General features: G+C 38.6%; 1 protein-coding gene across 1 annotated transcript; it reads right to left on the reverse strand.

Moving 5' to 3' along the window:
- Positions 1-621: 621 nt before the first annotated feature.
- On the reverse strand, positions 622-15,456 carry LOC117431780 (serine-rich adhesin for platelets-like). The gene is made up of 4 exons (XM_034053086.3): positions 14,989-15,456; positions 9,536-10,246; positions 1,408-1,486; positions 622-1,005 (listed from the first exon to the last, which is right to left on the reverse strand). The coding sequence occupies exons 1-4, from the start codon at positions 15,032-15,034 to the stop codon at positions 927-929; spliced, it is 915 nt and encodes a 304-aa protein (XP_033908977.1). The 5' UTR covers positions 15,035-15,456; the 3' UTR covers positions 622-926.
- Between the last annotated feature and the right edge of the window lie 230 nt (positions 15,457-15,686).

A 15,686-nucleotide genomic window follows, 5' to 3' on the forward strand; every position in this document is an offset into this window, starting at 1 on the left:
GTGTGTGTGCGTATAGATACAGTATACCTGATTGTGTGTGTGTGTATATACAGTGCACTCTGTTTATAAGAATCACATCCACCCCAGATGATTTGATACCCCTCCCTCAACATGTTTATCACACAATAACAGTGCTGTACTCAGTATGTATTCAATGAATGTGTATTCACTTTATTAAAACACATTTTCACTATCAGAGAACAAAAACAATATACCAGCACAATGCCCTTTTCCTGCCATGTCGACTCACACATAAACTGCACAACTTGCTTTTTTCAACTGAGAGTGGCTGAGGACCAGGGATTATACTTTATACACGCTGCGTACGTGCCTAATCATGATCAAATTCAAATTCAAAAACAACTTTATTGGCTGTACACATCATTGCACTTGATACAGTACCGTATTACATGTAGTCAGTTTGCCCCAAAATGATTCTTATAAGCGGATTGCTTGATTCTTACAAGCAGATTATTTTATCATGGTTAGTATAGGAATGATTTGGTCCCAGTATGATTCTTACATCCGTAATTCTTATAAACGGAGTGCACTGTATACAGTATACCTGATTGTGTGTATGTGTGTGTATAGATACAGTATACCTGATTGTGTGTATGTGTGTGTATAGATACAGTATACCTGATTGTGTGTGTATGTGTGTGTATATACAGTATACCTGATTGTGTGTGTGTATATACAGTACACCTGCCGCCCTGCTGCTAAAACCTGGACTGCAAGTCCATTACGTTCCTCTGTTGCTATGCAACTGCATTTGCCACAAGCAGAGTCTTTCAGAGCAGATACAGAGGAGGGGTAGTTCTGGGGTTGAGCAGTACATCATTCCCGTATCTTGATTATCATTAAAAAGCAGTTTTTTTCTTGGCTGCTCCCATTGCATTCCAGCTCAGTCCTGCCGCAGGAGCTCCTCAGAGCCCGTATACAGGATTAGTGTAGTTGCCCTGGGATCCCACGGGCTGGTCTTCCTCGAGACGAGTGTACCTCTCCCTGCAAACAGAAAAGAGGGGAATGCAGTACTGTGTACGACTGACCCAGAGGTCCTTATTCATTACTGTAGACCTCTTTATATCTCTTCATCTGAAATATAAATTAGATACCATCATTTTTTGCAGGAAAACTGTTGTATTGCCAGCATCTATCTGGCAGAATCTCATATTTAAATAAGTGCAATTCAGTCCCTTTGCAATAAGCAGACACTGCAGCTGATATATAAAGTTCACCTGTATGGCATTGCATACAATTCATTTGCAGTGATTTACTATAACTTTATTTCTGTGTATTTTTTGTAAGTCCTTTTTTCCCTGGTTCCAGTGAGTTTGTCTAAATTGAGAGTTGACAGTACTTCCTTACAATATTCTATCTGAATGTTTTCCACTATGTTCTGCTCACCTCTTCTTCCAGACCAGTGCTCCGACCAGTAATCCCAGCACTACGATCGTCCCGATCACAGCGACCGCCACTGCTGACCCTGCAAGAAACCAGACAGACAGCGTTTACTCCAGGCTGGAATAGAAACCAGACAGACAGCGTTTACTCCAGGCTGGAATAGAAACTAGACAGACAGCGTTTACTCCAGGCTGGAATAGAAACCAGACAGACAGTGTTTACTCCAGGCTGGAATAGAAACCAGACAGACAGCGTTTACTCCAGGCTGGAATAGAAACCAGACAGACAGTGTTTACTCCAGGCTGGAATAGAAACTAGACAGACAGCGTTTACTCCAGGCTGGAATAGAAACCAGACAGACAGTGTTTACTCCAGGCTGGAACAGAAACCAGACAGACAGTGTTTACTCCAGGCTGGAATAGACTCCTACTTGTTTCTCATTGTGTCACATTATCATGGCAGTCTTCTGTCATTTCAAAACACTTAAAGAAAGCGAGGAAGTTCAATGACAAATGTTTCGACTACTCATCTTTTTCAATGTTTTCAGCATGGAAGACACTGAGAAAGAATTCTAATCAAAGTTTGTCATTGCATTTCTCAAGTTTCTTTGCTCGATCTAAGTTTAGCAGTACTGAGTGTTTAAGATTGGTTGGGTGAGTCTCTTGGCAGTGGACCTGCTCTCTGCTGCCATCGCCTGGCAGTACAGTCTTGCTCTTGCCACTGCACTCACGATGCCTTGCCATTGAAGAGGTTAATAAGAACAACAGACTAATGAGACATCTCTTTTGTCCAATTCTAACTGTCTAGTTATTTTGTAGTCCTGCCAAGTGTTTTGGATGACACATAAGAATGAAATAGCTTCTCTCAAAGCAGAACTGAACTATATGGAGGGGATTATCACAGCTATTTAAATTGATGGAATGCTATCATTTCTGTACAGATCTGGTGACACTCCCAGCACACTCAAATGTAGCTCTGAATACCTTTTCAACAAGCAAAACATAACAAATGAAGGTGGATATTCATTAACTCTGCAGAGCTGTAGAAATTAATGTGAACGAGGGAATGCATTTGGTTTGAGTTCTGATACACTTATAACTATTATTTTGTTTTTTTAAATGTAATACCTCCCCCTCTTCGCCACTAGGGGGCACAGAGAGAGACTCAGATAAAGGCACTGAATGATTTCAGCTTGCTGTTCCCGCCATACACTATGCTAATCTCCAGGGTGCGATTTGTCAAATTTCCAGTGGGGGGGGGGGGACAAAATACACAAACTACAAAACAGCAGGCAAGCCTCTAGTAAAGATACATCACATCGATACACCACTCATGTGCCAACATCTACCACCATGCAAATGCAGTTACTGTCAAATTATTATTATTATTATTATTATTATTATTATTATTATTATGCACGTTTATACCTTATAATATTAATATATATATATATTTTTTAAAAAGCACTGAGGACGTATATGCACATAAGCTGCTTGATGGCTTTCTCCTGTAGGAAGTGTATGTTTACCTCAACAATAACTGAGCAGTAACATACATATTCTAAACTGCCCTGACGTGCAGTACAAGGCAATCTAGTTGCAATTGGGCAGAGTACTGTCATTTTTAAACCATTGATAGCCCCTAACAGCATGCTTTATATAACACAGCAGAGCCCCTAACAGCATGCTTTATATAACACAGCAGAGCCCCTAACAGCATGCTTTATATAACACAGCAGAGCCCCGAACAGCATGCTTTATATAACACAGCAGAGTCCCTAACAGCATGCTTTATATAACACAGCAGAGCCCCTAACAGCATGCTTTATATAACACAGCAGAGCCCTAACAGCATTCTTTATATAACACAGCAGAGCCCCTAACAGCATGCTTTATATAACACAGCAGAGCCCCTAATAGCATGCTTTATATAACACAGCCGAGCTCCTAACAGCATGCTTTATATAACACAGCAGAACCCCTAACAGCATGCTTTATATAACACAGCAGAGTACCTAACAGCATGCTTTATATAACACAGCCGAGCTCCTAACAGCATGCTTTAACACAGCAGAGTCCCTAACAGCATGCTTTATATAACACAGCAGACCCCCTAACAGCATGCTTTAACACAGCAGAGTCCCTAACAGCATGCTTTATATAACACAGCAGAGCCCCTAACAGCATGCTTTATATAACACAGCAGAGCCCCTAACAGCATGCTTTATATAACACAGCAGAGTCCCTAACAGCATGCTTTATATAACACAGCAGAGCCCCTAACAGCATGCTTTATATAACACAGCAGAGCCCCTAACAGCATGCTTTATATAACACAGCAGAGCCCCTAACAGCATGCTTTATATAACACAGCCGAGCTCCTAACAGCATGCTTTATATAACACAGCAGAGCCCCTAACAGCATGTGCCGTAAGGTATCCAGCTTCTGTGTTTTATATATTTTATATTAATGTTTAGAAAATAAAATAGAAGAGACAAATCTTTCTCATCAGGGTTGTTATAACTTGTTACAGTAGTGAGATTTTGAGTAATTTATTACATTAAGATATTATTTTTTATTAGGGCTGTTCTGATTAACAGATTAATCAGACCGATTAATCAACTAAAAAGTGAATTGCAGATATTATTTTTTAATCATGTATTAAAAGTGCATTCTGGGTATGCTGCTATTTAGGGAAGTGCTGATTTGAAGCACGCTCTCTCTCCCTGGAAGTGGTAGGACAATGTGGTTTTAAGCTTGTATAAAAAGGGGTTCAAGTTGTGTAAAAATCATAATTGTTGTGTTGTTTTGCACAAGGATTGCTGATAGTGTGCTATGGGTGTAGATACGTATTTGGAACTGGAATGTTTATCTGTGTTGATTTAAATGATTGCCAAACATGTGTCTGCAAAGTTATTCGTGTGCATTGTAACCAGCTGTGGTGAACGCTGTGGTAAAACCCAGCGGAGCGCATTTATCCTGACCAACATAATAAACTGCTGATTTAGTTCTAAACCTCAGAGTCTTTTTGTTTCGTGTTTGTGCATTGCTAATAATTTGGGTGTTTAGGGGTTACTCTAGAGTGGTTAAACAGTACATGTTTATCAGGTCCCTAAATCTGTTTTATTAGAGTAATAGAACAGAAAGGGTAACATTTGTTACATTTACCAAAATAAAAATAGTAATAAAAATGATTTTAAAAAGACCAAATTCCCATTGGGCTTTTTTTTTTTAGATTATTGATCTTTTTTTGTCATTTCATTTTGAAATCTTGCAGCATCTGCAGTTGGCAGAAGCCCCTGTGTGCAAAAAAAAAATGAAATAAGTATCTGATTTATATTTCCCTACCTTATTTTAAAACTAAGATGCTGAACAGTAAACCTCATTGTAGCACCCCATTGCTAAAAACGTGTTTGTATTATCTAGTGTGAGTTTTATTATTATTAGAATTATTATTATTATTGGCAAAGTAATATAAAAGTAAGTTCATGATCAGTACTATATTACTTCTATAATAAAATTATTATTAGTATGTCACAGATCTGTAGTTTATGGTTTGCATATAATTTCTAAACCAAATGTCTTCACAATTGTATAAGCAAAGCACAAATTTGGTTATATGTAAAACGTAAGCGTGGCGTACAGAAAGACAGACACCCTACAGTCAGACATACATACAGAGACAGACACACATTCAGACAGACATACATACAAAGAGACAGACACACATACAGAGAGACAGACAAACATGTCACCTCCATATACCCCAGGTTATAACATGTCGATGAAACTTTAGCACAAGGAGTTCTGCAGATACATGGAAAAATTGTGTGACAGACAGACAGACTCAATATATCCCCATATTACTATGATACTGAAAGGTCTTTAACAACTGGACAAGCTGTTCTAGATATCAGCAATGTGTGACATAGTCCACTACATTCCTGAAACAATAACAGCAAAGATAGATTTATTTTTCTGTTTTGTAAAGCATGAATTATGACTGGCATAGATAATACTACATGTAAAGTATACTTCCTGTCTTCCCTTGGTAGCATCTACATACAAAGCAGACTGTTCTTTCCAGTGACGTGGAGCAGAGTAACCTAGTTTAGCTTTTCAGAAAGTGACTCAGTGTGTCGCCTGCTCAGAAAAACAAACCACTTCCCTTGTGAAGAGGGTGACTGTACAGAACACAGCAGCCTCATTAACAGCACTGCTCCCTGGCTCCCTGTACTGCTGAACAAAGTGACTGATTAACAACATCACTGCTGACATTTTCCATGCCATGCACACCTATTCACGACACACCTCTCACATGTGTACTTTCACTAAACATTATTATATCTGACACTGCGCTAGGTAAAGAAATGTCTGTTTGCAAGCCATGATTTCACTTTGTCTTGCACTTTTTCAGAAAGCAGCTGGATGGTTACTGACAGGAAATGAAGGCCCTGCAAGGATAGGGACAATTTCACTCTCCAGGTGAAATGACTCAGGAAGTGCAAGACAATCTGAAAGACGACGATGTCTTTAACCTAGTGTAGTACCAGATATTAGGATTTAAAATGAAAAGACTAAAATATGTGTTTCTTTCAAAACTGCACATTTGAGATCTATAAAGTGAATGGATTTTCATGGTTGGGGAAATTTATGGAACTATTCTGTTTATACACTCACTTTAAAAATATGTAATTGAAATATACCTAAATCTTCATGTCTATAGCAAAGAAACACATGACTAATAAAGCTGAAGCTTTGCCAATAATATACTGTTTATGATTCTCAATATGTAGGGCTCTTTGTCTTCAGTTTTTATTTTTGATCACATGATGTCCCTTTTTTTGAGCCAACTCCATTCAATTAAACTCTTGGAAAAGTGTTGATTGAAACTGTGACTGTGAATGTATCATATTTTAAACTAAGAACCTATCATGGATGGCATTTTAGATACGTGGTTGGAAATATGATGTGCGTGTTTCTAGGAGGTTTGCTTGTACACTTAAAACATCGATCTTTCAATTTAAAGCCGTCATCTAGCTTAGAAGATTTTTTTTTATTGGTAAAGTGTTGATCTTTTTGTATACCTATTTAATTTTTTAAAACTATGAAGGCTCAAAGTCAGTAGAGGGCATACAGTGCCGTGAAAAAGTATTTGCCCCCTGTCTGATTTTCTGCATTTTTGAACATTTTTCACATTGTATTTGGTCAGATTTTTTTGTGGGTTGTAGTAGTATATAGAGGGAGTCTGAGAGAAAAAAAAATACACCAAAGTTTGGTGCTTCTTTCATTTGTTTGGTGTGCAATCTTCAGGTGTGAAAAAGTTATTGCCCCACCCCCCCCCCCCCCCCCATTTAACTCAACCCAATTAAAGGGATAATTAGGATCAGCTGTTTGAGTACTTTGGTTAACAACCAGGCCTGATTGTACACACACTGCACACCCCTGACATTTATAATACTGTACACACACTGCACACCCCTGACATTTATAATACTGTACACACACTGCACACCCCTGACATTTATAATACTGTACACACACTGCACACCCCTGACATTTATAATACTGTACACAAACTGCATTTTCCTGTACAGTACCCTACTATTCTATTTTCTGTGGTAAGTTTTAAATGGTGGTTTGCATTAGCTAGTTACCATTTAGAATGTTTAACTTCCATGTTTCAATTAACTCATTGGCAGTCCTTGTTGTTTCATAGGGTTATTATTTCTATGCAACAATGGTGGCGTATATTGCATGAAGAACACGTAACTATGACTTGTCTTTAAAGGAGTACTTTGATTGTTTGCTATTTGAAATGAGCTGCAGTTCTGTCCTGGTTTAATCAAGTCTGCTAGGTGTGTTTTCTGTTTCTAGCACCACAGTAGCCAGTGCTGAACTGTACTGACCGTGGTTCTGAATTTCACAGACACCAGGCTAACACACCTGCTCTTCTTCAAAGACAATTAAATCTTTAATGTAGTGATAATCAAGGTTTTCAGATCCATGTTCATCTATCTTCTTAGCATGAGAAGCAATATCTCTGGCCCCCTTTTCTTGTGTTAAAACCTTGTGGTTCCTGCTTGTATTTTGTATTGCGGTTTGGTATATGCTAATTCCCTCTATAAAATTATGCTGCTGCTATATTCCGGTACATAACCACTTCCTGTGCTACAGCTCAGTTTCACGCCAATGGTCTAGCTGAAGATAGATCATTGATCTACCACACATGAAGTGATTATAAACCAGGAGAAAAACATCTTAAATCTACAGTGTTCTACTTAAAGAAACTGTGTAACCCAAATACAAGTAAAAACACAAGCTCTTCAAAAGAAGAATAGGGGACCAGAGACATACTGTACACAAACTGCGAAGAAAGTGGATTTTAATACCTTGGTTCCTTTAAAGTAATTGTAGTTAAAAGTTCCATACATTTTCTTCGCCATCCATTCACAATCTAGGTCAAATGTGCAGTTTTGAAAGAAGCACATGTTTTAGCCAACATGTATTTGCTTTTGAAATCATGATATATTTTACTACACTAGATGAAAGAAATCTCTGTTTGCAAGCCATGCTTGTAGACTGTCTTTCACTTCCTGGGTCACTTCACCCCTTGATGCCTGCAGCCATACGCACGTTTCGCACTGTGCGTACTATTGCTTTGCAAAATGTCAGCTTCAGAAGTGCGGTTCGCATAGTATCTTGTGCGATCTGTTGAAGCGAAACAGACATTTTAAGCTGATAGGATTGTACTGTTTATTTAGTTGTAGTAAGGAGCAAACAGAAGCAGATACATTTGGTTGAAGCTTGAAAAAGAGCGCAAATCTGTCTTCTGATGATCCAGAATGTCAGAGGGAAAAAAATCAGTAAAGCACAGAGAAATCTGTTAAGCACCGAAAATACACTGGCAGCATTGAATGTTAGTACAGCTCTACTGCATGATCTGAATTCCTAATCATCAACGCATCATTGCCAAGTTGTGTTATTATTATTATTATTATTATTATTATTATTATTATTATTATTATTATTATTAATGTTGTATTTTTTTAATTGCCTGTTTTGACACTACATGTAAGATACATGTTTATACGCCATGCTTAGGGGGTGAGTAATGATTACATTAGTTGAGAGAGTAATGACTAGATATGAAACCAGATTTCTGAGCTAGTTTTTCTCCTAGTTTAAAGCATGATTCGCACAGGACTAAAAACCTAACTGTCCTCAGAGTTGGTCAAAAGCAGACAACATCTAGTCACCTCCCAGACGGTAAAAGTCTGTAAATTTAAAATGAAATGCGATGTTGCGATGCCAGAGACGGCGCTTTTGTGCATGACTTGCAAACAGTGAACCGAGTGTAAATAACTCATTTTGTTGTACTTCTTTTCCAAAGGCTAAAATAACCATTCCATCGCTTGAGTGATATGTATTTCCATACATAGCTTCAAATGCACCGTTCAAAGCATCAGTTTTTTTAAGAGGCACCCATTAGCCGATGTTTTGTATTTTCGCCTGATCCCCAATTTGGTTATCCCCAATCATTGTGTTTTACTGAACTGTAGAATCTCAGGACAGATCGTACCAATTTTAATAATATATTATGATTTATTGTAAAGGCTGGTGTTGCTTTGAGGAGAATACCCCGGAAATGCTATACCAACTATAACATAACTGACATGGTCGATTCGCACTAAAAAGACACAGGACGCCTCTGTTTGAAATTTGCCCGATGTCCTGTAAAAAAAGGGAAACAGTGATGCAATTTGAGTGCAGTTTTCTAATGTGACAGTGTAAGCACTACAGGAAAGAACAAGTTCTTCAGTTTTGCGTAACATGTGAAACATTTCTGGGGGCGCTCCTGACTTCACCCCTTCAGCTGCTTCCCCTACTGACTGACATGCTTTCAGTCAGTAACATGCCTTGACCCAGAAGGCACTGCTGGGGTTAAATGACCCAGGAAGTGAAATACTTTTTGGAAAGCAAGGCGGGCCAGCTATAACATGTGTTTATTTCAAAACTGCACATTTGAGACCTACATGGCTAATGGGAATCAGACTTGCACAATTATTTTGTTAGCTACAATTATTTTAACGTGGCTGACAGGCCCCTGGTTTAAAGTGGAAATTCTCACCTGACAGCGGTCGAATCTTCTGAGACACAATCCCATCAGTGGTGCTGTTTCCAGACTTGCCTCCTCGGGTATCCTGCTGGATGACAGCAGAGGCAGTGGTGCTGGCAGTGGGGTTTGAAACCTGGCTGGTCGTTGTGCTCTCAGCAGTACTGGCAGGCGGCTCTGGACTGCTCCTGATCATGGTACCGTTACTGGTTGGTAAAGGAGTCATTGTGTTGACACTGCTCTTATACTGAGAGGTATAGGAATCATTCCCCGGCATGGTGCTACTGAGGGTCGTGGGTGCACTGGATATGTTGGTAGTTACTTGGGTCTCATTTATTCCTAGTGTTGTACTACTTACATGGGTTGTATTGGGGGCTGGAGATGTTGAATCTGTGGTAGAGTTAACCAATGAGCTGTTGTCTGCAGTTTCTTTGGAAACCAGGCCAGTTGAATTAGCCAATGAACTGTTGCCTGTTGTTTCATTGGAAACCAGGTCAGTTGAGTTAACCAATGAGCTGTTGCCTGTCGTTTCATTGGAAACCAGGCCAGTTGAGGTAAACAGTGAGCCTGCAGTTTGGTTGGTAATAGTCGTAGTAGTCATAGCAGCCAATGAGCTGTGGTCTGTGGTTTCCTTGGTAACAGGCCCTGAAGTGGGTGGCAGGAGGGTAGTGGATGCTGAGGCGCTGGAATCGGCCACGTCAGTAGAAGTGAAAGCAGGTGTTAAACCTGAGGAAAAATAAAAAAATACTCTGAAAATCACAGCACATTCCAAACAATAAAAACAAAGCAGCCCAGGGCATACTCAGGGGTGGCCAATTCATATCGCCCGATGCCCGGGACAACAAGATTTGTGTCGGGGACAACAAGTTTTACCGGTACATTTTGCCCATCGAACAAATACCGATTACTTCAATTGGGCGCTGCAGCGTTTATTTTAAATTGATCAAAATGACTGCGGCCCTTAAGACGGTAGTGATTATTGTTGTGATAAGCAATAAAAGAAGAAGCGAAAGAAGATGCGGGCTTCTTGCTTTCGAGTCCAGATAAGTGTAGTTTATTGAAGATAAAGGTTCTGCGTTGTAAAGTTACAACCAGACATCTTAAAGGTTACATGGTGACAACAGTTTGTAGGTATCCTCTCTCCAAGCACGGATCAGAGAAATAGAAAGAACATTTCAGTATTCTCAGTTTAAATGCAGTCTTTCAGTGACATCATGATTTCTTTAAACCAATCACAAGAAGACCCATTTCTTTTGGTTACAGTTATACAATCTCTTAATCAGTCCAAGTATCTAACACTGTCCAGATCTCGCTGGTGGGGCTAGCTTTTACAACACCATCATAAACCAAACTTGTTCCTAAGCCTGAAGGTAATTTAACCTTTTAGTCAAAGCAAGGACAGGAGATAACCTGTCCTGGAACAACCTTATGGTCATCCTTTTGTTTAGTGTAAGAACAGGAACAACTGAAAGATCTTAATCAGCTCTTCAGGTTCTGACCAGAATTCAAGACAGAAAGATTTTGTCTCTCTCTACCTAAATTTAACCAACATTTACCACCTTAGTGAATTCAATCTATGAGTTGTATTATAAGATAATTTATCTCTATTTAAATGTAACAACAATTATACGAGGGCGGCCTTTATTAATAATACTATGCTTTACAAACGCTGCAATATTTTATTAAATGATTTAAGGCATTTTACAAACTGCGCCATGAGAGGCTCAGATCTGCAGCACTATACTATATAACTATAAAACTATGTGTTTTGGGGGCTTGAATACAGTACATTTACTGACAGTTAAGGAGAGCCTATTAGGTGGGAGTTGGGAGGTCAGGGGAGTACTGTACCAGCGAATCAGGAGTGTGTATTGGCTGCTATGGGGCGGGACAAGAAGAGGAGAGAACGGTAGTTGAGTGTGATGCAGTTGTTTTTCTTAACGAAAAATATTACCTCTGAATATTGGTTTGATTTATGTTAAAACTAAAATATATCCTACTCAGTTTTTTTTCTTTTTCCTCACTGTAATACCCCATGTGTATTCTGGTTTTCATTCCAACTGAGCTCTCAATTGCTTAACCCTTAATTGAAATAATAATTTGCTTAATTAGACCTTTTTACTTGTTTTCAGCTCTTAAAACAGTTGCAGATTTCAAGTTAGCTATAACATTTTATGTATCATGGTTGTGCCTCCATGATACATCAACAGTCGCTTGCATGGTTTGTCTTCAACTTTTTTTTTTGGTTGTGTGGGCATTTAACAAAAAAATCCCAAACAGCAGAGTGGTTTCAAGACATTTCTTTCAATACAGCTTACACTATACTTCGCTTTGCTGTCGAGATGGAGAATGAAGAAATTAAAGGTTATACTCTGGATAACACGAGCTGGAGGGGGGAGGGGCACACGATGCTCAGCTTTCAGAATTTAAATTATTAGTGTTAGTGTATATTTTGTATGTTTCATACTTATTCTACCATAGCACTTCTCTTACACTGTTTTGTACACAAGGTATTCAGTACATATTTTACTGAGATCTACAGCCCCCCCCCAGTGCTTTGGATACTATACCCTGCTCCATACTCGGCAGCAGCACCATGCAGAGTTGCTACGTATAACGATTTGGTAGCGGATTTTAATACGACAACTTTTGTTTAAGTAATATGCATTATACAAATCAAAAGATGCAATTTTGCATGCGAGTGACATTTAATGTGTGATGTACAGTGTTCACACATTGTCAAACGGTTTCTGTTAACAGAGAAAAAAAAGAAAAACATACAGTGCATGAATTCCGCCTGACGAACCTTAGAAGGTTTAAAACTACCTTCGAATCAGTGTTGCCAATTGTCTCCCGAGAAAAAAAAGCGGCACTGCCTTTCAAAACAAGCCCAACCCGTTTGAGGGAGGGAAGTGGGGGTGTTTATACATTCCAGATTTTTTTAGTACTAGTTTTTCTTAGTTGAACTGGAGTGGAGATAGCAGGATTCTAAAATTATAATGACATGCATATACACTGACACCAGTCAATCACGCAACCCACGACTCTCAACAAATTGAAGCGACTTTTTACAAAAACAAGCCCAATTCCACTTGTAAGTGGACGGCAACTGTGCTTCAAATTCCTGGCTAACGAACAAACCTTCAAACCTTTTAACACAGCCCTTGTAAACAGAGAAATATTTATACTGTATTATAAATTCATTACTATTAATAGGCAGATATTTCAATCACAATTAGAAGCATTTTCATGAATTTATAAAATTCTGAGGCCTACACTTTCTGACCTTGCCTAACTTTGAACAGATAAATCATGAAATAAGTCTAACCTATAACCATCTGTTTAGTAAAACATTTAATCATAGCATGTAAGGGGATGATGCATAATAAACCTAATCAATGATTTTCAGACACAAAGTGATATTTTTTTTTTAAAAGACAAGTTTGAAACTGATCTACTTCCCATGCGGCCATGTTGGAAATGATGCAATCTCTTTTTATGATCACATGATCAAAGGTGTGGCCTAGGGCAGTGGTGCACAAAGTGGGGGGTCAGTAAGGGGCAGTTCTGTAAAAAAAAATGTAAAGGAAAGAACACTTTAAATAAAAACATAAATGACAGCTAATTAGTTCTTACCTTTCAAATGCGCCGTTGACAATCACTGTGCAAATTTAATGATATAGTAAGCAAACTCGTTAAATTTGCAGACGACACAAAAATAGGAGGAGTGGCAGACACTGTTGAAGCAGCAAAGGTCATTCAAAATGATCTAGACAGCATTCAAAATTGGGCAGACACATGGCAAATGAAATTTAATAGAGAAAAGTGTAAAGTATTGCATGCGGGCAGTAAAAATGTGCATTATAAATATCATATGGGAGATACTGAAATTGAAGAAGGGAACTATGAAAAAGACCTAGGAGTTTATGTTGACTCAGAAATGTCTTCATCTAGACAATGTGGGGAAGCTATAAAAAAGGCTAACAAGATGCTTGGATATATTGTGAGAAGTGTTGAATTTAAATCAAGGGAAGTAATGTTAAAACTCTACAATGCATTAGTAAGACCTCACCTAGAATATTGTGTTCAGTTCTGGTCACCTCGTTACAAAAAGGATATTGCTGCTCTAGAAAGAGTGCAAAGAAGAGCAACCAGAATTATCCCAGATTTAAAAGGCATGTTGTATGCAGACAGGCTAAAAGAATTGAATCTATTCAGTCTTGAACAAAGAAGACTACGCGGTGATCTGATTCAAACATTCAAAATCCTAAAAGGTATAGACAATGTCAACCCGGGGGACTTCTTTGACTTGAAAAAAGAAAAAAGGACCAGGGGTCATAAATGGAGATTAGATAAAGGGGCATTCAGAACAGAAAATAGGAGGCACTTTTTTACACAGAGAATTGTGAGGGTCTGGAACCAACTCCCCAGTAATGTTGTTGAAGCTGACACCCTGGGATCCTTCAAGAAGCTGCTTGATGAGATTCTGGGATCAATAAGCTACTAACAACCAAACGAGCAAGATGGGCTGAATGGCCTCCTCTCGTTTGTAAACTTTCTTATGTTCTTATGTTCTTATGTGAGAAATTATGTTTGAAGTGGCGAGTGTGAGTGAAACTGCAGTGAATAGAGATGAAATGGCGGATACCACGTATGGAGCGACAAGTGTAAAAAAAGAAAGCACTAATGTCCATATTTACAAAATACATAAATGTTAACAAACATATTCTTAACACTCGGAGTGTAAGCCTAACTCTGCAGCATACAATACCAAAAAGGGGGGGGCGGCATATAAAAAGTTTGCGCACCACTGACCTAGAGTTTTCATTAGCAGGCCATACATGTTACGGTAATGACATTGAAAACTGGGGACAGGTTTTCAATGGCTTTTTATTCAAAAATAGAAAACATATTTTAAAATAATAGTTCAACATTACCATGATACAACATTCCTTTTAAAAATATATATATATTGTCATGTTTTAAAATTATTCCATGAAATGCATTTGTTTTGATGAGAACGATTAAGAGCTGGAAGACACTGAACTTTTATAACAAAAAAAAATCAACCTTAAATGCTAATATTGCATAAAAAAAAACAATTATGCATATTTGCAAAATGTTAACGAAAACAGCTAAAGAAATTGATGTATAGTGCATCCAAAACCATTTTTAAAATATTTAAATACACTTTATTTGAGGTGGTTGCTCAATTTGTCCCATTTCTGTAGCATGACAACTTATACACAGTTGAGTTGTTGTGTTATTTTGTGGTACTCGTTAAAAAGTACACTGGCAGCAAATTTTGACGAAGTAGCAAAAATTGAAGTTACATCGGTACTCTGAAACGTTCAAGTTTTGTTTATGTCTTTATTTTGTAAGGATTAAATTGTTCTATTTTAAAATAAAACACGATAAAGCAACACTGGGGAAGAGGAAAGGGGAAGCAGAGAGAGTGATGCTGTTACCTGTTGCACAAATCCAGAAACAGAGAGCCACCGGCGCCTTCATCATGGTTCTGCGAGTCCACTTACAGTCGTTGTCTAACACTTGTGGACTAGGTTGGTCGTACAGCAGACAGGTTGAAGTGGGTTCGGAGAACTCTAGTTAAAAGTATTTCCTGTTAATGTCAAGCAGTATCTTCTTCTTCAGCAGTAATCACGACTGGCGGAGGCGAGCACCCGTGCTTTTCACAACATGCAACCACAGCAGGTGCGCCGGGGGCGTTGCTGCAGCTTGCGCTGTGACAGCACGATGACACCCACACTGGATCAAGAGCAGCAATTCCCTGGTTCCGAACACACACTGGAAGTCATTGGCTCATCTAACTATATGTATTTTTTTTATTTATGCGTTTATTTTATTTTATTCTTTTTTGGTTTGTTTTTTATTTCCCCCTTCTTGCTGTTTGAATGTCTCCAGCTTACCAAGAGCCACCTAACTCGATTTTCAGGTTTGCGTTTTGCAGTTCTGAAGCGTTTTGTTTTTGGAGCGGTATGGGGCGGGGTGTGTACTGACATGTCGTTTACTGTGGTTTCGTTGTTCACTGTCTCAGTTCAGGACAATAGCGTATAGACCGATCACAGAGGCTTTGTTCCCTGCCTATTAATTATGTTCAAATATTATCTTCAGGTTACACTCCTACTGAAAAATCCAGCGACTTGAT

Source organism: Acipenser ruthenus, chromosome 22, assembly GCF_902713425.1.
Source record: "Acipenser ruthenus chromosome 22, fAciRut3.2 maternal haplotype, whole genome shotgun sequence".
In the NCBI taxonomy this organism is placed as follows: domain Eukaryota; kingdom Metazoa; phylum Chordata; class Actinopteri; order Acipenseriformes; family Acipenseridae; genus Acipenser; species Acipenser ruthenus.